At 43.5% G+C, this 25470-nt stretch overlaps 3 protein-coding genes across 3 annotated transcripts in view; all 3 read left to right on the top strand.

The window, feature by feature from the left end:
- Positions 1-447: 447 nt before the first annotated feature.
- Positions 448-2548, top strand: LOC148840184 (putative G protein-coupled receptor 139). The gene is made up of 2 exons (XM_088936577.1): positions 448-520; positions 1539-2548. Exons 1-2 carry the CDS (start codon positions 448-450, stop codon positions 2546-2548), a joined length of 1083 nt encoding a protein of 360 aa, XP_088792703.1.
- A 1708-nt stretch (positions 2549-4256) lies between these two features.
- Positions 4257-15305, top strand: traf3ip2a (TRAF3 interacting protein 2a). The gene is made up of 10 exons (XM_088905447.1): positions 4257-4331; positions 5781-5838; positions 6498-7220; positions 7655-7820; positions 9713-9939; positions 10483-10571; positions 10922-10990; positions 11785-11889; positions 13602-13676; positions 14103-15305. Exons 2-10 carry the CDS (start codon positions 5823-5825, stop codon positions 14274-14276), a joined length of 1644 nt encoding a protein of 547 aa, XP_088761573.1. The 5' UTR covers positions 4257-4331; positions 5781-5822; the 3' UTR covers positions 14277-15305.
- Positions 15306-23397: 8092 nt separating this feature from the next.
- Positions 23398-25470, top strand: part of rev3l (REV3 like, DNA directed polymerase zeta catalytic subunit) — a 100114-nt gene continuing 98041 nt past the window's right edge. Inside the window, exon 1 of the mRNA XM_088905423.1 lies at positions 23398-24360. Coding sequence (XP_088761549.1) covers positions 24222-24360 — 139 coding nt within the window. The 5' untranslated portion in view covers positions 23398-24221. The remainder of the gene's footprint in view (positions 24361-25470) is intronic.

Raw genomic sequence — 25470 nt, forward strand, 5'->3', positions numbered from 1 at the left:
CCAATTAACTTAGCACTATGTTTTTGAACTGTGGGAGGAAACCCACATGAACCTGGGGAGAACATGCAAACTCCACACAGACAGCACCCCAGGAATTGAACCCAGGGCCCCAGAGCTGCAGGGCAGAAATGCTAACCACTGAGCCACAGTGCAGTCCTCTCACACACATCAAACACAGAGAAGCGATTCAAGTGTGCTAGTTAAACTGTATAGGATGGATTTGAGCTGTGGAGACTTGAGTACCCAGAGGAGAAAAAAAAACTCTTAGAATATGCAGTTATGAAACTCCCAAGCAGAAAGAACCAGATTTGAATCCAAAAGCTGTGAAATGACAGTACTAGACACAGCGCCACCACACCACCCTGCCTAAAACATCTCCTGTGATCAATGTTTACATTCTAGGTATCGACACCTGCTATTGCCTGATGCTGATGAAGATTTTGAAGGATGTGGGGTACAAATATCTTGATTGCCATTCAAAGGGTCTATTACCCGTTACTGTTTTCAGTTGGATTACCAGGTTTGTTGGTGTTTTCATTGTGTTTGTTGTGTGATTGTTGTTTTTGGCCACACAGATGGCAGATGGCAGATGGCAGTATGAAAACAGACCCTGGAAATGTAATGATATTATAAAAACATAGTATTGTTGTTAATTGTTGTTATTGCCAGCAGTAAAATCACACTGCACCTCACAGCTGGCAGCCCACTGAGGCTCAGTAGGGGTAAGCCTGGTCAGTACCTGGATAGGAGACTCCTGGGAAAGCTGAGGCTGCTGCTGGAAGAGGTGTTTGTGGGACCAGTAGGGGGCGCTTACCTTAACACTGTGTGCTGCCTTGATGCCCCAGTAATAGTGATGGGGGACACCATACTAAAAAAAGGTGTGGGTGTGGTTCTGTGTGGGTCCTAATACCCCAGTGTAGTGACAGGGACACTATACTGTAAAAAGGTGCCGTCCTTCGGATGAGACGTAAAACCGAGGTCCTGACTCTCTGTGGTCATTAAAAATCCCAGGGTGTTTCTTGAAAAGAGTAGGGGTGTAATCCCGACGTCCTGGTCAAATTTCCCATTGGCCCTTATCAATCATGGCCTCCTAATAATCCCCATCTCTGAACTGACTTCATTACTCTGCTCTCCTCCCCACTGAGAGCTGGTGTGTGGGGAGAGTACTGGTGCACTCTGGCTGCTGTCACATCATCCAGGTGGGGCTGCACACTGGTGGTGGTGGAGGGGAGACCCCATTACCTGTAAAATGCTTTGAGTTGAGTGTCCAGAAAAGCGCTATATAAGTATAAGGAATTCTTAATTAATATTATTGAATGTGGAATTTTCCTCACACTTCTCACCTTGTAAGCCTCTGCTTCATGCAAAGCAGGACTAAGAAGCTTTTTAATAAATCCTTTACTCTTCTTCAGAATCTACATTTACAGCATAACTGCAGCATTTATCTAGCAGGGAACCATAACATGTAAAAAAAAAAAACAGGAGCTCCCACCTAACTCATCAAGTGCTGAACAAAATGTCTTCTTTTTACTCTGCAGCCAACCTCTTCACCTTCTACATGATCAGGTTTCGCAAGTGTGGCATGTCAGAGACAGCAGCCATCTACCTGAGCTCGCTGGCCATCGTGGACTCCTGCTACCTGGTGTGGGTGATCCTGCTGGACCTGACCTTGAGCTTCGTACAGGCACAGCCCTTCTGGCACGCCCAGCCGTGGTGCAGGATCCTCACCTGCCTGCAGCACGGCTCGCTGTACAGCTCCTCGTGGATCGTGGTGGGCTTCACCATAGAGCGCTACCTTGCTCTCAGGATCACCAACCTCAAGAGGCACTACTCTCAGTGCAGGGTCACGGTCTGCATCACCGTGATGATCGTCGTCCTCTCCCACGTGGCATCAGTCCCAGTGTACTGGATCAATGACGTCAAGCTGACGAACCTCACCAGGGACGGTGAGAACGTCACCTTGCCCAGGTGCAGCTATAATAACACAGAGTATTCCACGGTGCTGGTCTGGATCACCACCTTCCTCTCTGGGGGAATCCCCATTCTCCTCGTCATCGTCTTTAACACTTTGATAGGACACCACCTCCGGAGGGCCAGCAAGATGTTCACTAAGGAGGAGAGGAGAGCCATCAAAGGGGCCAGCGCCAAGAGCATGGTCAGAAGAACCATCTTACTGCTCTGCACAGTGTCCATCACCTTTGTAGTCTTGAGTCTCCCCCGGTTTGTGACGTATTGCATCTTAAGAACCACCTACAACTACCAAGGCTTCAACAGGGATGACTACAGCCTGTCCATCAATGTCATCAGTGACCTGGCCAACATGCTGCAGAATCTCAACTCCTCCACCAACTTCCTGTTGTACTGCATGGTGAGCAGGAGGTTCAGGCAGGAGCTGCTCGGCTTGCTGGCTCACAGGAGCAGAGCAAGGGAATTTGGGTCCCTCATCACCCAGACGACCATGAAAGTGTTTTCTGTTATGGATCGTCCAGCCGACAATGCAAGGGACCCTGTGAACGTGGTTCTCACAAAACTGAAGCAAACTCAGTAGTTCATTGACAGTGTCTTGTAAAAGCTTTCAATATTTGTGAAACTGAGATATTTCTAAGAGATGTCTGCATTCTTGTACTTGTTTTAACTTGTCTTTCAAAAGAAGTGATGGTGATTTCAAAGTAAATTACAAATGGCATACAGTACTCCTTCTCCCCAAGCGCTGAATGTGCGCACAGTTCTGGAGCTCTGTTTGTGCAAGAGGTACACAGCACGACAGCAGGACAGCACACACCCTGCAATCCATCCATCTGTCCATCCATTCTCGAACCGCATCATCCCGTTCACGGTGGTGGGAGAGCACTCCCGCCTCGCAGTGCTGGGGCCCTGGGGTCAGTCCTGCACCCTGGCTGCTGTCTGTGTGACGTTTGCGTGTGTGGGTTTCCTCCCACAGTCCCATGACATCAGATGAGGCCTGGGCCACTTCACACTGTGGGGCCCCCTCATGGTTTGGGAAGAGGGGTAAAAAACATTGGAATGTACAGAATGGCATGATGGGAGGATTAAGGCGGGCATTGTGACAATCCTAAAGAAGGGTAGATTCAGCACTGAAAGGGGGACGTTTTTCCACAGCCGTGGACTTCAGGCGAGAATCACAGCATGTGGTAAAAGTTCCTAATCTGACTCGAATCGAGAAACACAGCCAAAGGGTTCAAGTGGAGGACCATGCAGCCTGGGCTGAGGTGAGGCCCCCCCTGTGAGGTCAGGCCCAGGCCAAACGGCCCTGCTGGCCCCCCCCCCCTCATAGGGCCTGCTGGTAGCTTAACTGGCTTCTAGGAGGATTGGCCCTGTGTGCTCTCTGATAGACTGGCACCCCGTCCAGGGTGTACCCTGCCCCCCACAACCCTAAACTGGATACAGCAGATAGAAAGTGGATGGCTGGATGGACGGACTGTACAACCGAGTTTTAATTCTTTTACAACAGTAACGTAAACTTTTTATACTTTTCTATGCTGTATAAAACGACCACAACGAAAACATCACAAAAAGTAAAGGTGATTTAACAATTGAATAATAATTGCAGCGTGCCTCATCATTCTCGGTAGCATTTATTCTAGTCCATCTACAGTATGTGCCTTGTTTACTGATTTAAATGTAATTACTTTTCTCTGGAGAGATGAGAACACAGAGGCGTTCGTTTTTCCTTCATGATACAATACGTCTTGAAAAAGGGGGTAGTGAAAATGTGTTCTTTCACATTCCTTAATAAAGCATTTTAAGGAAAACGCTATGAAAGAGTAAAAATAGTAGTCTGATGCCACGAACGACTTAATCCTTTTCTTAGTTAATAGTTGTTGTTGTTTTTAATGGCCTCATCTCTTTTAGACAACGACATTGCAAAGGCTAAAGGTTTATTGCTTTTAAAGCTCCCAGACTAATCGTCAGACTTTAAGCCAGCCAGGTGTTCCGCATTTTTATAGTCTCACTACTGACGATTCTTCCAGAGTGATGCCATTTTCTTACAGACGAACTTTGTCATTAAACTTTTAACAAAACAGCGCGCCGATTTTTTTTAACCTGCAGAAACGTTAACACCTTTCGCCTGCTTTTGTATGCTTTCCGACTTCGGAGCGAAATTCCTTCCGCTGCTTTTCCCGGATAGGTGGACTCCACCTTTTAAACTTTTTGTGAAGGATTTGCATATACGGAGTTATTGTGCTCCCTGATTTGCATTTAAAGTTTCTTCCTTGTGAAGAAAGAGCCGCGGGTTCCCAGCAGGACGGCTACCTGCGCGCTTCCTCCTACGCCCACAGAGTCAGTCCTCTGCCGCCGCTGTTGGGGAGGTAGGAATATTGATCTCCGTATGCTTTAAATACAAAACACTTTCCTGTATTGATTATTTTAAGCATTCAGACCGAAACCTGTTGTGTAAAAGAAAAGGCGAACTGGTGCAGTCAAAATGAACATACTATTTGTTCATACAACATACAATTTCAGGAAATTGCGTTCAGTATGTTCATTTTGACTTTAAAAAGCCTTCTTGTCAGATCAGGATGAAAAAAGACAAGGAAATTCGGAAAAGTCCAGTCATCAACAGTAAATCAAAAAGCTGATTTTTTTTTTAACTCAGTTTAATATACATGTTTAACTTTGTGGTAGTGTTTACCGTTAAACTTCTTTTTTCTTGCAAATAGTGTTTAATCACTTAAATTAGCCAGCTCGTCGCTGAATGAGGTGGTAAAGTGGTTAATGACGAACTGGACCGGTGTGAAACATTGGTACTGTACATGAGTCAGTGTTTGGTGTTAATTTCAAGATGATCGCCACGTTCCCTGCACTCATGCCTACTGTATGTACATGAGGGTGTAGATCCCTTTGACTTTTTTAGATGGTTTGGTGGTCTTTAAAAAAAAAACATCTGTTCAGTAATACAAATAATGAAATAAACCCGTTTCAAAACACTGTCACGTAGACGTACCTTCGCCTATTCTTTTAAAAACCTTTGTATTTTTTTCTCAATTATTTGGATTGACCATACAAATAAAATATTGTTCATTATATCAAAATATATGGCAGGGTGGCTCAGCTGCTGTTAAAGATGCACGGTGTGTCCGCATTGCAACCCAGAAATGTGATCATCTAAATTCAGATCGCTATTGCCTAAATTGTACTGATACACCTATTACTCGCTGCTTTTCGGGTGCTTATGTTTTACTGAGATACAAAAATATCTGTTCCTCCAGTGGAGTGTAAACTGTTACTGTCTATATATGAACTGTGATCCCACAGGTCAGTTTGTGTCACTGGTGTCTATCCTTTGCCCACGTAAGCTGGAAAGTCTTCGGTTTGCGCAAAAGCACAGTGTGACAAGTGGCTTGTCGAGGAAGTCTCCATCTTGGCTCAAAGCCCAGGCCCTTTGGCGTAGCCCTGAGCCAAAATGGCCGCTTGCTTTCACTACCGCACACAAGGGTTGGAAAAGAAGTTCTGTGATGATCTCTCAGCTCTCTCTGATGCAGGTCACTGTATTTCTCTGTGTTCTTTTCGTCTCAGTTACATGAATGTGTTGTAGCCATCTTGCCTGATGTCTCTCTCTCAGTGCTGGAGACACTCTTTCAACCTGTACACTCTTCACCAACTTATACTGTACATATGTATCCCCTTAGCCTGCTGTAAATATGATGTCATAGAAACTAGTTTTTTTGTTGGATTGACAGGTGTAGTAGGCTCGTTCATTTATTTTCTTGTTCGAATCGTGTGCGATACATTCTTCTCTTTATCGTTTATTTTCTCAGCAAAAGACGTTATGTAAGAAATTTCATCTGGCTACAAGGACAATGGAGTCATTCATAGGTAAGATCCAAACGTATTTGACACAAGGCTTTACATCAAAAAAGTGAACTAGCAAGTTCATTTAATAAACCAATGCTGGTGATATTACTCAATGAGAATTGTGTGGTTCTGTGATTTCTGCATCATTATAATCATGGAATTGTTATATGTTCTCATCTAGTCTAATATGATTTAATCATCAGTTCTGACACTTAGATTCAGAGTCAGAATTTGTCTTGAAAAGAAACTAGATTGGCTCTCCGAATAGACCTGTAGAAGTATTAGCTTGTTTGAGAAACAGGAAAGGAGCACGTTCCGGTGATAATCTTAACGTTCTGCAAAGAAACAAGCTAAAGGTTCATTCCATACCGAAAAGAGAAGAAAGGAAACACAACGTTTCGCTGTGGAGCCTTCTTCTGGAAATTCTTTTCTTCTCTTTTCCACAGGGAACAAACCTTTACCTGTTCCCTTCCAGCCTACACCTGCTGACGCAGGTCCGTACTGGAACTATTTTAACACTCTGTCTTCCTTGTGTCTGAAGATAGAGCATAAATGTCAACAGAGAGGTGACATTGGGATAAGTAGGGGGAGAGTACACTGTAAGACAAATTGTTTTTTTGCTTTGAAGGATTTCTTTCTCGGGTGTCAGACCCTAATTGTTTTCTTGTCTGTTTCCGAAGACTTTCATCCTCTCAGAAGCATTCCCGTGGAGACAGACGAGTCCATGGTATTCTTGGACGTGCTGGCGAAGTGTAAAGACCAGCCCTGTGGGCCTGGCCACAGGCAGGGCACGGAGACAGCGGGAGTCTGCTCTGGACACCCGGAGGTGACAGTGAACAAAGTGGCACTGTACAGGTCCGGTGTACAAGACAGCTTCAGTGGCAGAAACTATTTCCAGGAGAAGAAACACCAAACGGGCGCTTCTGAGGAGGATACAGGGCAGAGTCCCGGAAAAAGTCCCTTCCCAGCAGGCAGCTGGGCCGATTCGTCCCCAGAAATGCGCCAGTTCAAAAGGACACAGGCGCCAAGAGGACTCGCAAAGCCGACCAATACCTGTTTGCAGCAGCTGGGCTCTTCAGAAGTCGGGCCCTGCCCCGCCGCCGAGAGACGCCAGCTGCCCACAGAAAAGGACTTCGAGAGCGAAGTCGGTTCTGACTCCAGGGAGAGTGCCAGGCTGTCTCTGCCGAGCAGACTGCTGGACCTCCCCAGTGAAGACACCGGCTACGGGTCCCAGCCCCGGAAGGACATGCATGTCCAGCTGCAGGACCCCCCGCTGTCTCTGCGGTCAGACCTGGGCTGCCCTGTAGGCCCCGGGGTTGTGATAATCAGGGATGAAGGATCTGGGCTCTGGCCCACAGCCCACAACGATCCACAGCAGCACCACCATTACCCAGCTCCTCAGCGTAAGTTATATCTTGGATACTTCTGAACTGACCTGATCTTGACCTCGCCTCACCTGACCTGACCTAACCTGACTTCGCCTCACCTGACCTGAACTCATCTGATCTGACCTCACCCAGCCTGACCTCTCCTGACCTGCACTCACCTCACCTGACCTCATCCAATCTGACCTCTCCTCACCTGACCTCATCCAATCTGACCTCAGCCAATCTGACCTCTCCTCACCTGACCTCATCCAATCTGACCTCATCCAATCTGACCTCTCCTCACCTGACCTCTCCTCACCTGACCTCTTCTCACCTGACCTCTTCTTGAAGTGTTACCCATATTGTGCATGCAAAGACTGGTGGAACTGTACGTACATGGATGAAACCAATTTTTAAATCTAATGACATCCTTACAAAGTCTCACATATTTTTGCTTTACCTCTCCACAGGATTTGCAGCTGTAGATTGTGGGCATGCTTACTGGTCACATTCTCCCTCCTATCAGAGACAGGATCCCAGGATGTGTGCACAGCAGCAACTGACTGGCTGCACCCATGGGCGCTGTGTTCCAGAGCCCCAGCAGGAAGTCGGGCATTGGCCCGGACCAGAGGGCTGGTAAGCACAGCGCGTCTTGTTGGTGTTTTCTCTGGGAATTCCCCGCCCTGTCCCTGGCCACTCCTGAAAGGGCCAGGCTGAACGCTCGAGAAGAACCAGCAGGAGTGGCTCAGGACAGGAGCCAGGAAGAGATCCGTTTACTACAGCCCTCAATAAAACCCCGTGAAATTAAACAACAATGCAGGAAGCCTGAAGAAATGGCAAAAATGTGTTTTCTTTAAAAATGTACATGCACGTCTATTCTTCCCTCACGTCTTTTGCAAAAGGAAGATAACACACCTGAGGATATAGTGTACATCTGTTACTTCTCTCCATCTTGACTAAATTGGACACCTCCCGAAATTCCTACCCATCCAGGGAATGAATTGAGCCTCAGCAGTATGCGAACACACTAATATTAACAATAATATTAAATCATTTCAGTAAACTCTTTTCAATATTTCAAGCATTGTGACATGCTGCACATTAACGTAGTTCAGCTAAGCCATGAGATTTCTATAACAATGTATGATACTGACATTATGTAATTGCTGACAACACACTTCAGTTGAATCATTTTCCTTTTTCATACACAACTATCATCAATATTACATCATCAGGGCATGTTCTTCCAAACACATGAGCTAGCAAATGAATCAACAGCAGTAGATGTTCTGCTTCATTCAGTCTTCTAAAGATTCTTTGACAATTTCTTTGTCAGTTCTTTTCAAATGCCTCACTCTGTATATCTAAACACAGGAGTGTGTCAGATTAAGCCTATTTATAGATGAGACAATGTGTTGCACTTGGTATGTTTAGCTTTGGTAAATAAGGTAAATATTTTCTCATTTACTGTATAAACACTGCGGGATATTTACATTAATTACCAGTACCAATACTGTTATTGTACACATTTCTGTCTGAAAACATTTTTCCTTGTGATATTAAGAGGAACTTCTACTGCTGTAACAAACTGGAAGTAAAAGGAAAATAGGTTTAAAATCAAAGAACAGCATATGCTTTAATACATACAGTGCCTTAGTGCATAATGTGCTATATTAGAATTCACTCACTTTCTCAAAGGCAGAGTTTTAGCATTAGTCACATCTTAGGAGAATTTTTCTGACAATTATGCATTATAATCATTCTCTGAAGGAGGCGTTTAGGTACAGTACTGTACCATTTAAATAAATAAGGGGGCCAAATGAAAATATCCTTATTACTGTTTTCAAAACATAGTTATTTTATTTTTTTAATTTTAACTTTTTCTTTTAAACCTTACCAATACTTTTATGGTCTAAATACTAGACTTGTAAGTCAGAACAAACTCTGATAATTATACTGTATGTACTGTGTGTGCAACAGCACTCCTTTGAAACACAGTAAGGATGTTTGTTATTGGAGGGTCCATCTACTGTTTGAAAATCTGGCTTAATGTTTGCAAAATTAGATTTTCTTCCACATTCAAATATCATGAGAACAAATCTGTACTCTTGTTGTTTTGAACAGAAGAATGGAGGTTTACAGTAGGTCTAGTGGAGAATTTTAAAATTGAGCACATCAGTTAACAGGTGGATCTTCAAATGCATCTTTATGTCCCTAATTCTGAGAGAACTCAGCAACATGTGTTCATGTGGAAAGTTTAAATATTTAATTAGATCAAAATCACAAATGGTGATACGACAGAACCCTGAAACTGAACGACCCAGACCTGACATCTCTCAGGGCTTCTGTTACAAGTTAAACATGTAGGACCGTCCTCCTACTTGTAGTGATTTACGGGAGCATACATGTAGGTTTCATGTTTGAGGAACGCTGTTATTTTGAGTTATTTTGTCCTTTTTCTGCAATGGTGCTGTTACAAAAGAAGTGGAAAACGCAGTGTTAATCGCAGTGATGGCATTGTTTTGTAGGAATCAGCCTCATTTTCGATTCGGTGCGAGAGACAGTCACTCCTCTGCTTACGACCTCCATCACGGTCTTCGCAGCACACCGGGCTGCGCTGCCCCCTCTGTAGGGGTGATGTCTCAGATTGACATCGTACCATCTCCACCTCTGCCTCCTCTGTACCGCCAGCCTGCTGTCAGCAGGACAGAGGAACCAGGAATGTTGAAAACCATCAACCTGCCAGATGAATGCCGTGAGTGAAATATACAAGAGATTTGTAGTATAGCACCTTTTCAGAAAAAAACTATGCTTCATAAGGCAGGATTCTGAGGCGTATTGATACCACTTTCAATTGATGTGCTTCATGTCACATGCCACAGTTGGATGATTTTCTTGGCAAGAATATAACAGGGAGGATTTGTTTCAGTGCCCATGTACATCAACTGGATTTTGGGCACTTTACAGGGTAAAGCCAAAACAAACAAGGTAATCAATCAAAATGAGGACTGAACAGAAATTAAGATAGAGTTACAAAAGTGGAATGTGGAGAAAAGGCAAACACTAAAAGCCTGGCTTAGAAGAAAATATACATTCTTTAATTCAATTATTTATTCTATATACAGTCAGTTGTTAAATGAATAACATTTTTGCTTTCCATAAAGTGTTCTTAATTCTCACTGGCTGTTCTGAAATGAATATGAAAGTTTATTTAGAGGAATGTTAGCAGTAACCCCAAAAGTTTCATATCTAGTAGAAAGTGACGTATTAAAAGTTCACATTCTTAATTCGTTTTCAGGGAACGTATTTGTCACGTATTCAGTGGACGCAGCTCGTGAGATACTAACCTTTGTGGAATTTCTGACGAAACAAGGATTTCGGCCAGCAGTAAGTAGGGACAGAAACTCAAGCCTCCTTCTCATCTGCTTCTTTGTTCGTTTGGTTACACACTTTGCAGCTCACACCCCAGTGGTATTTCTTTGTGACAGGCGTTACTGTACTCATCCACAATTTTCTATGTGAACAAGTATAAAGGCATTTTAAAAACTTTTTATTATACAGTCTGCAACAAGATACGTCTAAAGTAAGCATCAAAATGCTGTTGTTGTATTTACCTGTTTTACTTAGCCATTACAATAAGTGTGCTTTGTATTTGTGTCTTGAGCTGGACTTGATGTACTTCAATTCAGAGATTGTTGATTTAAAGGTCATTGGTTGCATCTCTTCCTTTGTTCCAGATTGATATATTTGACAACCCAATAAGGCGTATGGACATCAATAAGTGGATGGACAGTTATTTAAAAGACGTAAGCATAAAAAAGGAGTGTAAGAACAATTACAATTGCAATTACATTCAGTTCTTAGTTTGTACATTTTAACATTAACATACAGTATGTTGCTTTCAGAAATGTGTAATGTTATATATGCTTTTCAAGGGGGGTATATGTTCATGGATGTCACAGTACTGTATTTTTCCAGCTGCTAATTTACCCCCAAAATATTGTATTTCCTTTCCTTTTTTCATTTTCCACACACTGTTATCTGGTTATTTGGAGTTTTGAAGGAATAATCAATGTGATGTTTCAGGGGATTAATCCGCTACGAAGTGCTGTGCAAATTCAGTGTGACAGCAAAACCTTACAAATGCACCCCAAACTGACCTCTCCACTTAGTCCTTCCAGAGCCCTTATAGCCATACTGTGAATGAAAGTGCAAGAAACATCATGACTGACTAAAGAATGGAAAAAATCACGGGCAATTAAAAAATACAATTAAAAGAAAGAAAATATGTATCGTTATTGTTGTGGCATTGGTTTTTAAGCAACAACACAAGCTAAATAAGTAAGCAAGAACAGGCAGACTAATGGTCTACAGCACTTTTTTCAATAGCCGCAGTATTTGTGTGACATGCCTATAAATGATGAGCGCTCAATTCATCTGACGTTCCCTTGTCGAGATATGTCTTCACCTATATCCTTGTGTAAATAGCTGTAGTCCGCTAGCTGACACAAGTTAAGGCTGCAGAAATTGCACGCCACATTGGTGTTTTCAAAGCAGTACCGTTTGATTTGACTAATTACTGCCAATCCTTCTATTGCAGAAATCAGTACTCATAATTGTAGTTGTGAGTCCCAAGTACAAGGAGGACATTGAGGGAACAGGCTTGGATGAGCACGGATTACACACAAAGTATATTCATACCATGGTAAGTGACCATGCAGAAGTCTCGCTCTTCCTTAGCACAGCAACATTGTCTTCTGTACATTACCAGACCAAGATCTTGCCTGGGAGTTTACATCAATGTAAATTAGGTTCTAGTGTGTTAAAAATTCAATGTTGCATGAGGGATCTGGCAAGGAATCTTAAAATGCCCGGTTGTGGCAGCAGTCGAGATATCTGGTTGATGGAGGGTAGCTCGGTCCCAGTGACTTTCTGCGCGGACCTCACTGTAGATCTGCTTGGATGTTCAGGGTCATTGTCTTGCTGGATGACCCACGTATGGCTCAGCTGCAGCTGGTGATTGGATGCCCTGTTATTCCCCAGAATCTGCTGATGCTGTACAACACCAAATCCATTGTTCTGTCAGGATGGCAAGCTCTCAGGGCCCTGGGACAGCAAAGCAGCCCCAAACCAAATATACTCCCACCGCTGTTTCAGGAAAAGAATATACAGTAATCAACCATGAAGGGAGATGTTTTTCATGGTGGTGTGAGTTAGCTCTTCCTCAGATTTTGCAAGTTTTCCCTGTGGGTATTCCCAGTTGTTCTGGTTTGCTTCTCATGTTCAAAAACATGCTGGTTACATCTGATCAGCTGCTATAAATGATCCCTTTTACATTGGCCCTGCAAATGACTCACATTCCATCCAGAGGGACTCTGTCCTGCCTGTGTTTCCAGGATAGACTTCAGCCGGCTGTGACTCTCACTGGAATACACAGCTTACCGATGGCATGAATGATTGTTTTTACATTCTAGAGTGTTTCTACTGCTGCTCCCTCGCGGTGTCTTCATGTTATATCAATCACAAAGCCTCTGAAACTCTGAAAGGCAGCTCACAGACTATGACACTGTGCTGAGACACTGGTATTTGCTGATGCTAGCCTGTGAAATCTCTGCCTTCGAGAGGGGAGTATTCAGCACAACAGGGCCAAGAAATCACAGCTGTGTGTCACAATCCAGCTGCACGGTTTCTGCCTCCTCTTCATTCTGGGAATAAATCACACTCTACATGTTACTACTATTCACACAAACAACGCTGCCTAGGCCACTGTGTACTAAAGGAATTTCTTAAAAGGTTATAAACAGGGAACCTAATGTTTCTGTAATAATGTTTTTAAATCCAAATTACATATAAATGCGTGATTGCTTTCTAAGCGATCAACTGTAAGAATAGAGAAGGCTTAACAATGGTCAAGGCCTGGGATGCATGCTCACCCACTGTTAAGTTCCTGAAGTTTAATGTACAGTTGTCTGGACTAGAATGGAACATTAGCGATTTGTTCATGAGCTTGCAGGCTTTTCAAAGTCCACTATCTCAGAATTTGGAAAGTAATAGGAAGCCATTTCTGCAAATTGGGGTTGAGGGAATTTGGAACAAACTGCAGAGTCATGAAATCTCTAGATTAACTTGCTACTGTACTAAAAACTAAACCATGTGGGCCTATTACAATTTTTGCAAAAAACTTGTAAATGTTTTTATACTGTTTTTGACTGTCCAAGTCATCATGTTGTGTTATCATTGATCAGTTATGTGGAAGAAAGTTTGATATCAGTGTCCAACACCTTTACCGATGAGATATTTGTATTTCTAATGCTATTCATTTTGTTGATATGGTATGAGAATGATATGTTTATGCACCCAACCAGAATATTTAGTGCATATGCAGATTTTTTAATGTGTTTGCATGTGGGCTTGCAGATGCAGAACGAGTTCATTCAGCAAGGAAGCCTGAATTTCAGATTTATACCTGTGCTCTTCCCAAATGCCACCAAGGTCAGTAGTATTCAATGTCATCCCTGCAACTGAGAAAGCAGAAGCCTGCCCTTCACCTAGCCAGTTGTTCATTTATCCATATCTTATGGCACTCTAGTAAGGACAGGTTGGAAAAGACACATTAATAATGACTGCAGATTTCTTTCATCGTTGTTTAGTTCCTCCATATCCTTTTGTGCTCTATTGACTTGCAATAACTACTTGAAAATGCAGAATTTTAGGAGTGTGTCAGCTCCTTCATATTGTTCCTCTGGCTGCGGTGAATTTTAAAGACAGTCCTTTAGCAAGAGAAAAAGACATTATAGTGCCTGTATTCCTGGCACACTACAAAACATTCCAAGCTTTGCTTTCATACAGTGTGGTTTATTGTACTCAGTGTAAGCCTTCAGAGGTTGTGGAATTTGACAGTACTGCGGCTCTTTGCAGAGGCATGTTCCTGGATGGCTCCAGAACACCCGCATTTACAGGTGGCCCTCGGAGACTGAAGACCTGCTCCTCCGACTGCTGAGGGAGGAGAAATACATCTCCCCGCCCCTGGGCAAAGAGCTCACTCTCCACATCCGGCCTGTGGGCCCCAATCAGCTGATCAAACCACCCTGATGGTTCACGTACTGCTCCCTCGCCCGGCCCTTCAAACTCAGAACGTCCTATTGGCTAGCACCGCCGAAGCTGAAATATTCAAAGATGAAGAGAGAGAAGAACAAAATAACGAGACGATTTCGAGGATGATGACTCATCTGTGGTCATCTACGGCTGACTGAGTAGCTTCTCCTTTTTGTCACAAGCCCCTCTCATACTTGTTACCCAGCTTGGCTGTGGTGAAACCAGACACCCTGGGACACTGCACTGGGGCCTGATCTTTAACCACCTTCCTGTACCTGAACACCCTGGGACACTGCACTGGGGCCTGATCTTTAACCACCTTCCTGTACCTGAACACCCTGGGACACTGCACTGGGGGCTGATCTTTAACCACCTTCCTGTACCTGAACACCTTGGGACACTGCACTGGGGCCTGATCTTTAACCACCTTCCTGTACCTGAACACCCTGGGACACTGCACTGGGGGCTGATCTTTAACCACCTTCCTGTACCTGAACAATCTGGGACACTGGGACTAGATCTCTAACCACCTTCCTGTACCTGAACACTCTGGGACACTGGGACTAGATCTTTCACCAACTTCCTGTACCTTTTTAAACTCTCCTCTCCGGGTGTCACTTTTAGACACTACAATCAGTCCCTAGATTTGCAGTAGTTTCCAGTAATGTTTTGCTTGTTGCAGATAAATTTTTTGTGTTATGTTGAACTCTAAACTTTGTTTTACACCACTTGATACAATGATACTTTTATATCATTACTGTCTACAGTTCAGTAGTTTCTTGAATGCGGGTCTCCTTATATGAACACAATAACAGATCATATTAAAATAATATGTAAATGCATTATATTATTCCTTGTACACTATAAAATGCCCTTTTGCCATTCAATTCCATATTGTTTGCCTGAGTTAGCATTTATTCTGACTGATAAATCCATAATGTCTACAGTGTAAGGTCATAAATAGAAATGTTTAAGTGGCTGTACAAACATCTTGCCACCTGTTAAATAAAATTGGAGAAACATTCAGATTCTTAGTGGACTCAGTTTACTATTGGTACAGATTCCTGTGAATCTGTGATTCCTGTAAATATTTCTGTGGTTTGCTGATTTTTATTGCCTTGCCTGTTTAATATTATTGTTCTAAAATGTCATGTAATTTTGGGTTACGTTTTCTCCATAGGGAGATATTAACACAAATTTTATAGCATATATTTTTCACAGAGAAACTACTCCTGTTTTCTTGTTTTTTCCTTCCACCTGCATATATCACAACCTACAGTAACTCTGTGAGGGTTTGCTGCTCAGAACAAGTGGTGATAGCCATAAAAATATGCAAAAAAGTCTGTTGTCAACTTGTTGTCATACTGTATGTGTGCAAGGTGGGTTCTGCAAGGTTGAAAAAGTGTGGAGAGAAGCACTTTATTTAAAAGATACAACACATGGACTAAATACAGAGGATACATGGGCTTCAGCCCCCCTGTGTCCCTGTATTGGATGAAGTGGTTAGAAAATGGACAGACGGTTTTGCTTCTGGTATTCTGAATGGAGATTTTAAACATGGGTTAAGGAGAAGGTCAAGCTTTAACCTCAATCATTTCTGAACCTCTACATATAAATATCTCACCTTCTGAGCACCCCTTTGTGCATCTTTCCTCACACGTCTCCCTCTTCCCCCATCTTCACCCTTGTAGCGGCTCCCTGGCTCATTCCTCAGGAAGCAAGGCAGGTCCTGTCAGCTTTTTCCTTACTGTCAGGTTGCCCTTTCCTCAGCCAGATGAAATCCGTCAGATTTACTTTAAACGCACTGTAAACTTTGTTGCATTAATTAGAGTTTGACCAAACTATTGAAGCAAGAACACGAGGAAGATGATACTGCAGCCTTTGCTGCTGGTGACACAAATTAATGTCTCTAATTGTTCCTGTGTGTTTGTTGGTGCATGCCCTGTGACGGGCTGATGTCCTGTCCAGGGAGTAGTTCCACCTTGTACCATATACTTCCTGGATGGACTGCAGATTGCAGAAGCTTTCAGATAAGTGGGTGCTCTCACTCTGACCACAAGATGGCAATGTTGCCTTTGCTGCTGTTATACTGCAGTGCACTACCATTCCACCAGTAATCCAGAAACACAGAACTCCCATTTCATTTTTACATCAGGTTCAGAATCAAATTAATAAATGTATGCGCACATAGAAAAGTATACTCAAGAACATAAACACACAAAACGCACAGAACTGATACACACTAACATGTCTAAACTTCTCTTGCCCAGTGGGCCTGGGACTAAGCTTTAAATATAAAAAGGAAATATCATATAATCATCTGTACCCTGTAAAAGCTGGATCTCTATCTCCCTACAGAGATGTTCTGAAAACCCAGCATTCCTGAACTGCCGTGTTACTCATCTAGGTACAGCGTGCAAGAGGAGGAATATAATACTTGGAGAATGGAGCATGTGGTAGTGTTCAGCTTTCCTCGTGCTTTGCTGGGGTCACCAGATTGTAATCACCCTGAAAGACATGGTTCCAGTTTAGAGCCCAAATGAACATCATGTGTGGAAGTATAAGGCATTCATAAATAGAGAAAATGCCTGGAAGGTTATAAAGGGTGTTGTACTGAATAAAACGGTATGCTGAAAGAAAACTGAAACAGAGCATATTTGTCCGATGTTATCCCAGAGATATTTACATGCCTCCTTGTTTCGTTTATTTAGTATATGGTCAACTCCAGATTGCCCCAAACACAAAAAGGGCATGACAACTGCTGGTGGAGACAATGACGGATGTCTTAACTTCCCAGTTCTCATCTAGCATTACATCATGCACTCTGAAAAGATATATTTCTGCAGGTTAACGGCACAGTGGCGCAGAGATAAGCATCGGTGCCTCGCGGCGCTGGAGCCTTGGCTTCGGGCCTGCTGCTGGGGGGCTGTCTGTGTGGAGTTTGTATGTTGTCCCCGTGTGCACACAGGTTTCCACCAGGTACCCTGTAAAAGCTGGGTTCTCCTGTGTCTTCCCAAACCTCAAAGACGTACTGGAAGGATAACTGGCTTCAGGGAAAACTGGCCCCGGTGTGAGTGTGGGCGTGTTTTGTGTCTGTGTGTGCTCTGTGATGGAGTGGGTGTCTCGCCCAGGGTGTACCCCGCCTTGCGCCTGCTGCTGACTGGGATAGACTCCGGCTCCCAAGCAACCCTTAATTGGATGGTTAGAAGATGGATGGATTTCTGCACATTTTCAAGAAAAAGCAAATCTACTAGCTGCCTCAGTTGCTTTAAGATTTCATGTGTTATTTTCACAATATTAAGTTCAATTTCAGATGACTCATGAGGGTACATTACATTCCTCTGGTAGCAAATGCAGAATGGTTGGCAGCACAGTACAGAATGCATCACTAGATCTGATTTAAAGCCCTCTGACTCCTGCAAGCCATTGAAGAGGCTTAGCATTGAAAGTACCAGCTGCCTACAGGAGTCAGAGGGCTGGACAACATCATTATGGACAGCAGCATTATCTGACTCATGTCTCAGGCCCTTCTGCAGTGGTCCCATCGGAGCCAGCTCTTTGTGCAATTCTGTATCTGTAACCCTCACCCTAACCCTTAAAACGGACCAGGATATTATTGCCTACTTCCTGCGATACATTAATATCCAATAAATATATTTAAATGGGGGCACTGATGCATTGAGGCAGTAGGTCTGTATAGCAGATGTATGTGTTTTTAGATGTCAAAACTGGTGATGAAAAGGCTGTTATTTGCATTTCCCTTGCATAGCGGAGAGTCTTGTCAATGGCATCATCAATCATCATCCATATAAATAGCAGGAGTGTTTTCTCCTAACCCGTACGAAGAAACAAAAGGAAAAAAGAATCCTGCTTCTACTTTATATGTCAGAGACAGGTTAGCTTTGATTAGCTTGAACTGTTCAGTCATGGGGCTAGAAAATAGTGCAATGATCATTTGCTAAAATGTAAATGTAAATATTATTTTCATTTCATAATTGCTGAACTATGCAATGCTTTAATAAATTTACATCAGTACCAAATTCTTATAACATAATTTATACATTTCTAATAATTCCTAAGCAGTTTTTTCATAGCACTCTTTGAAGGAGAGCACTGCAAGTATCGTAAATTTCATTTTTGTTCTTCAGCATTTAATCTAATCTCTTAGGTTGAAATATTCAAAATGGTACATCCAGAATTGCCCTCTTATAATGTTTTGCTATCACATGCTGCAGAAGTTCCAATTATTACCCATTGGCAGCTGACATAAATTTTGCAGTTTCCTGCACTCATAAATTTGTTCTCCGCAGGATTTGAACAGAGCTCAAACATGACACCACATTTTTATCTAGGTGGTCAGAGGCAAGAGGACTTGTAACACAGGCAAGCAATAACAGAGGGGAAGAAAGTCTTGAAGTAGGCTGTATTTCAAAATATAACCTGTCATCTTATCTGGAACTTGAAGGTGATGGATCGACCCAGGAAACTGAACTGTTCCAGCTGATAAGCCACAAAAGCTGCACTATATCTGATTTCAACAGAATGACTTTCTTTAAAGAACGTCAGGCTATTAGTGCAATTCTGACAGTGTGTACCCTTGGTTTTTTAAATGTGCGCTTTGTTTAGCCTCTAAGAAATGTTTCAATTCACAGTCCAGTGCACAGAGAGAAAAGTTCTCCATTAACAGTGAAACTCCTTGGAAGGATCAACTCAGGCCACCCATCTCAGACTTATGAGAAAGCTTATTCTGTATTCTCAAGCAACCTACAGGTACAGTATGTGTATTGAGAAATTTTACAGGTTGCTGTTTGGATAAGCTTTTTAAAAGTATTCAGAGCTTCTACAGAAACAACATTTCATGCATTTTGAGATATACAATAATTGTGTGAATGGTAGCTATAACCGTTTCTATGCTCTTGCTCACCAAACATGCCTAAGAATGAAAAACATTAAGAAAATTGAATATTGTAATCAGGTTAATCGAGAACAAAGAAATCATCCATCCAGTTTTCTAACCCCTTCTTCCAAGGGGTCATGAGGAGGCCCAGGCCCATCCCAGTAAGCAACAGGTGCAAGGCAGGGTACTCCCTGGATGGGACACCCGTCCGCACCGAAATCACTTCTGTCCATAAAAAAGAATGATACCCTTAGTGTATTTTTAAAAACCCTGACCCCACGAAGATATGGTGTGTTAAGTGTTGGAAATATACACATTCAGAAGGTTAAATCGCAGTCATTTTTTTAAGTTCTGATTTCATTCAAAGCAATATAAAGAAGCACTAATAAGCTGACAAAGATATCTTTTCTTGACTGTGGCTGCCTGCATTGCCTTTTGCCCCTATTTTCCTATCAGCAACAAAAGAAAAAATAATATGAGAAAACCTGACCTGGTAAAAACATTTTATTCCTTTTGATTTTTAAACTATGGATTGAAAAGGGTTTTCTTTTACTACAGACTGACGGCTGTAATATAGTATAAATAGAACAAAAAAAGTCATAAGAACAGTAATTTTCGTGAAACATAAACTAGGATGGGTGGCACCAGTGCTGGGAAGGTTAATGCAGTACTGCTGCTGCTGCACAGCCCCTGGGTTTGACACCTGGGAAGCCTTCTGCGTGGAGTATGCATGTTTGGGCATGGGTTTTTTTTGAGTGCTTTGGCTTTATCTGATAGTCCAAAGACATGCTGTTTACATTAACTGGAATCTCTTATCTGACCCGTGTGTGTGTGTGTGTGTGTGTGTGTGTGTCCTGTCATGAACTGCAGTGTCCTGCTTTGCACCCATTGTCTGCCAGCTCACCACAACCCCGTACTGAACAAAGGACTTACTGAAAATGGATGCATACACCGGTTCATGAGATAGAAAATGTCATATCCAAGGCCACACGTCTGCATAGAACAGCAGAAGGCATACCTATTTATTTCTTTTATAGCCTGTTACAGGCAGGTTTATATTAATGCCTTTGGCATGCATCCCATTTATTGTGGTACATATAAGGACAGCATGCAAATAAACTCTGGCTCTATGGCTTGTGCGCTCCTAAAAAAACCCTCCTTAGACGGTTCTGTAGTGCAGGTAAAATCATTACATTGTTCAGGTGGGTAGCTGTGTCAGCATGCTTAGGCTGCAAAGGAACAAGTAAAGGTTTATTCCCTGCTGAAAAGAGAAGAAATCAACGTTCCGGCTGTGAAGCCTTCTTCAGGTGTGAATCAATACATTGGACCTGCAAAAATCATGTTCCAATAACCTCTTCAAGCATACCGGCACCAGAAACATTTGCCCCTAAGCTATTGCTATTTCTCTCATTCAGGTAAGAGGGAAAGCTGGGCTAGTGGTTCCACTCTTAAAAATGTAAGCATGTGAGTTGGAGGCAGTACTCGGATTGTGAAATGACTATAACACGCCACTGCGTGAGCTGTGATCGATAACTTGGTCTTGAATGCACTGATGCAGGTACTCACAATCTCCAACGTCCGCCCAGTGGATTTCTTCAGAATGAACCGTGAAACACAAATCAGAGGGTACAAGTGGAAAGTGCATTTACAGGAGGCACCTCTTTACCCAAAGGGCTGTAGGAGTGTGGAACAAGCTACTCACCAAGCTGTTGAAGCTGATACCTTGGCTGAAAGAGCTGGCTTGGATTGCTTAACTACCAATTACCAAATGGGCTGAATCCTCTCGTCTGTGAACTTTCTTACAGTATGTTCTTCTATTGGTGGAGTGAACAGGGATAGTTGTGGTTAGCCAGGAAAACCCTTAATTAGGTGGGAAGCTCTGAGTAAATCGATGGAGGGGACAGGAGTGCTGTGAAAAGGTTTTTATAGGGTTTTCAAGATTCTTAAAAAAAAAAAAGACCTGTGCTTTCTGACACTGTCACTGTCTCATGGCCTACTGTCAGAAAAGTCCACTGAAATGTAAGAGAGAAAGTCTTATATTCTGTTAGTCTACTTGGGGAACATAACTATATTTGTGATCCTAAACTGCTGCAGTGTAAGGCTGTAGCAAGACTACATCTCCAGGCACAAAGTGGTTGTAAACCTTAAAACAGCTGTAACGTTCTCGGGCCTTCATTCTTCACGCCCATTATCAAACGGAGAGTGCTTTGCATCCTCTGAGCTGGAACAAGTAAAGGTTTATTCCGTGCTGAAAAGAAAAGGAACACAGCGTTTCGGCCGTGGAGCCTTCTTCAGGCGTCAAGGTGTCAGGCTCCTCAGCCAAAACAGTGCGTTTCCTTTCTTCTCTTTCCAGCAGGGAATAAACCTTTACTTGTTCCTTTGCAGCCTACGCATGCTGACGCAGCTGCCTGCTTGAACATCCTCCGAGTTGTCTTTTTCTTTTTTATTCCAGAATATGAGGAATTTTTTGCACAACTGAGGAATAGCAGAGGAACATGGATTAGTGCACAGAAATGCGCACTTAACAGAAATCTGATAAAAACTGTGGACGGTGGACTGTCCTGTGGGAGTCTGCGACAAGTAACCCACCAGCCTTGTGGAAGCACATTCTATATCACATGAAATGTTTGGATGAGGTCCTCAGATCAATTAGCTACGAGCCACCAAACCAGTCAGATGGCCTTCTGTCATCTGAAAGCTCTTATATTTTCCATGTTCTTATAATTCTCTGATGCGCTTTCTACACTGTGTGCTTTGCCAACTAAACATGCCATCTGTAAACACCTTTCCAAAGCTGACTGAGAGGAAGTGTGCCAGGGAAAGAAACTGGCACAGCACCCTTCTCAATGCCTGGGCCCTGCTTCTGAGACAGGGTGATCTGATGTCTGGCATACCACCCTGGTTTCTCACACCTCCAGCCTTGCGAGATCAATTTCAGGAGGAGTGGAGGAGTATTAAAAATGTTCAGTAGGAATTGCAATCAATTTAAAAACTAAACCCCAAACAAAAACAAATTAATGAGAAGAAAAAGCACACAAACGTATTCTATGCCATATATTCATAATATCACATTGAACAAAAATGTCCTATGGAGTGTGTTCTCTCTCTGATCTTCTGTAATAATACCATTAATAGCATAAACTGATATAGCACTTTTCTGGACACTCCACTCAAAGACTCCCCTCCACCACCACCAGTATGCAGGACCATCTGGGTGATGCAACAGCAGCTAGAGTGCATCACTACACATTTCCCACACAGCAGCTCTCAATGGGGAGGAGAGCAGAGTGATGAAGCCAGTTCAGAGATGGGGATTATTAGGAGGCCATGATTGGTAAGGGCCAATGGGAAATTTGGCCAGGATGCCAGGGTAACACTCCTACTCTTTTCGAGAGACACCCTGGGATTTTTAACGACCACAGGGGAGTCAGGACCTCGGTTTAACATCTCATCCGAAGGACGGCGCTTTTTTACAGAGAGCTGAAACAATTTTCCAGAGGTCACACTGATACATGCAGCAAAATCTCCAATAGAATCTGAAGACAGTAATCTTTAGTACACTGCTGAAATTTGACGGTGTACACTGGTTAAATACTTAACTATGTCATTGTTTTATATTTTCTTAAAACATTGCACGTAAAAATGCATTTTATTTCAGAAATTCCTCCTCAGAAACAATATTTCTATCGTGGTGATCAAACTTGTATGCAATATTCTAAACAAACCTCCTTTAAAACCCACACTTTTACACATCAGTTTTTACAAGTGTTCTCATTAACAACAGGTGAGACGTTGTTCCTTGTGCTGAGCTTTCTGGTGTGTTCCGATAAACCCAGTAAACAGCACAACAGAATTTAACGATGATTATATAAGAATATCACAAACCGTGTACAGTGCAGGGCAGAATCTCACACTTCTGCCACAACCGGAAGCCGGCAGCTCTTGACCACGAAAAGCAAGCTGGCGTGCATTCTAGCAATATATGCCCGTGTCTATGATAACGAGCCCCGCAACCAATCATGTCGCACAACAGTAAGCATTCCGTCCAATCAGCGATCAGAAAAACAAGGCAAGCGGAAAGTAAACACGGTTTCTTTCCTTTCATTGGTTAGAACTCCCGTCCCTCGGAATGTAGGTGCCCGGAAAAGCACCAATAGTTGACGTCAAGGGCGGGACTTCCGGCGGAGAGGCCCTGTGACCTGCAATGGTGTTGTGGAAAATGCTGCAGTGTTTCGGGAGCCAGTAGAGAAGGCGGAGAGAGAGAGAGGAGGGTCTGTCAGTGAGGAATGGTGTTGATTAGGGTTACAGAGGAGTACTGTGATCATATTACAGAGAAGGGGGGAACAATGTCTGTAATGGCACATTGGAAGCACATAGCCAGAAACTGAACGGACTGCCACATTGGATACATTTTGAGTTTTTTTTCGTCCTTTGCTCAGTCTGACGCTTTTTTTTTTGCTGTTGCTATTGTTGTTGTTGTTGTAGAGATTTTTAGGAAATGACCCCCAAGGTGAAGCAAATAGAAAAATGTTAGATCATGGATTAGCGGCAACTGAGGAAGGGGGAGACATCGAGAGTAAAAAGAAAAGTGATTTTTATCCTATGATGGCCGGAGCCTGGCTTCTTATGTGCTAGGCAAGGCTCGGCGAAAACACTTTTATTGTCTCGGTTAGGAAGAGGCTGCGTGCAGCTCTGATGCTGAAAAACTCGTACACTGATTTCAGAGCGGCATAGCGGCAGGCAGCACCACCATCATGGTTTTAACAGCTGCAGCTCGGGTTACCCCTGTACTTCTAAGAAATCATGTTTCTGTCAGTACGAGGAGAAACCGTGTCGTGTGCCCGGTCTCTCGGAACGTCTAGAAAATAGTTCGTGCTGGGTTTTTTTTTTCAAATGAGAAAAATAGAGCCCATTTGAAAGCTGTTTATTGGAAACAAAGAAGCCCGTCTCATTATTTTTTTTTCCTTTCTCTCTCTCTCTCTTGATCTGAATGTAACCCCGGCGTCTCTATTGTCGTGCTCGGCAATTCCTAATCGTTAGCAATCATGTTCGCAGTCCGCATCGTCACGGCAGATTACTACATGGCCAGCCCTCTGAAAGACTTGGACGTTTGTCGCTCTGAATTCAGGGAGAGTGAAGTCAAGAGGGTCCCCCTGGTCCGGATCTTCGGGGCGACACCCGCAGGTAAGTGCCGCAGTTCTCTTTTTCCGGGAGGGGAACCGGCACAGACCCGTCACCCAGGTGTGATGCCCCCGGGGTGGGGGGGGGGCGGGCAGCCGAGTTCGTGGCCTCTGCGGGCTGGCGAAGGCGAAGCGCGACGCCGGCGATTAGGAAACACGCTCGGACAAACTAGTCTTAACTCTGGGTTAACCCACCCCCCGCCGCCGCCGCCCCCATAGCCACTCGCCTGTTCGCCCCTGCAAGCTGCAGAGTTGGAAAGGCGCCAGTTGGGCGAGTCTGATTCAAACACCCGCTAACGAGAAATCGGGGGGGGGGGGGGGGGGGGAACGTTTTACTCCCATACCCCCCCCCCTCACACACGCACACGCACACTCACTTCCAGAGGTACGGTTTGACTCTGCTACAGACTCACAAGCATTCCGCTGTCCAAATCAGAATCAAAAGGCCGGCACACACGATTGTCTTGTGTCTCTTCAATTCTTCAGTTACCACCTCGGTGCCTAGGAGAGTACTTGGCTCTTAAGTTTTCTGAAGTCCTGGTCCCAAGTGGGACTGAACTCCTGGTGCCCGAAGGCCGTGAGCGAGCCTGAGTTTTCAGGCTTTTTGTCTTGAGTGCACATCCCGTCTCTGCGTTGTGGATGTGTTGACCACAGGCTCGGGCTCAGATCCTGTGTCTGGTTTGCGTTCTCTTCTGTGTGTTTTTTTAAAAAAAACGCAAACCACGCAACATACCGAAAGCGCTCTGTTTTCACTGGAGAGCTGTTCAGGGGTGATGCACAAAATTGTCATTTTCGGCTCTTTTTTCCCCCCCAGGCAAATGTTTGCCTGTCTCGTTTTGTTTGGTGGTTCTGTGTAGCAACGTAAACATTTTACCTCGTCTCAAGTGCACTTGGCATCTGTAAGTTCTCAAGTTCCCCAGTATTTTTCTGTTGCTGTGGAAATTGGTTATTACTAAGGGATCTCCAAGGGTGTGTATCCTTCTCCAGCCGTGCGCTTGTGTGTAGTAGATGCAGGCTATAATACATCTGGGTGACATGGTAATTTTTTCCTGGCATTCAGAATCAAGAATGTGACTGGTAGTCATGGATTTGGCAAGGTTTTTTGAAAATCTGC

This window comes from Atractosteus spatula, chromosome 2 (assembly GCF_055471065.1).
Source record: "Atractosteus spatula isolate fAtrSpa1 chromosome 2, fAtrSpa1.hap1, whole genome shotgun sequence".
Taxonomy (NCBI): domain Eukaryota; kingdom Metazoa; phylum Chordata; class Actinopteri; order Semionotiformes; family Lepisosteidae; genus Atractosteus; species Atractosteus spatula.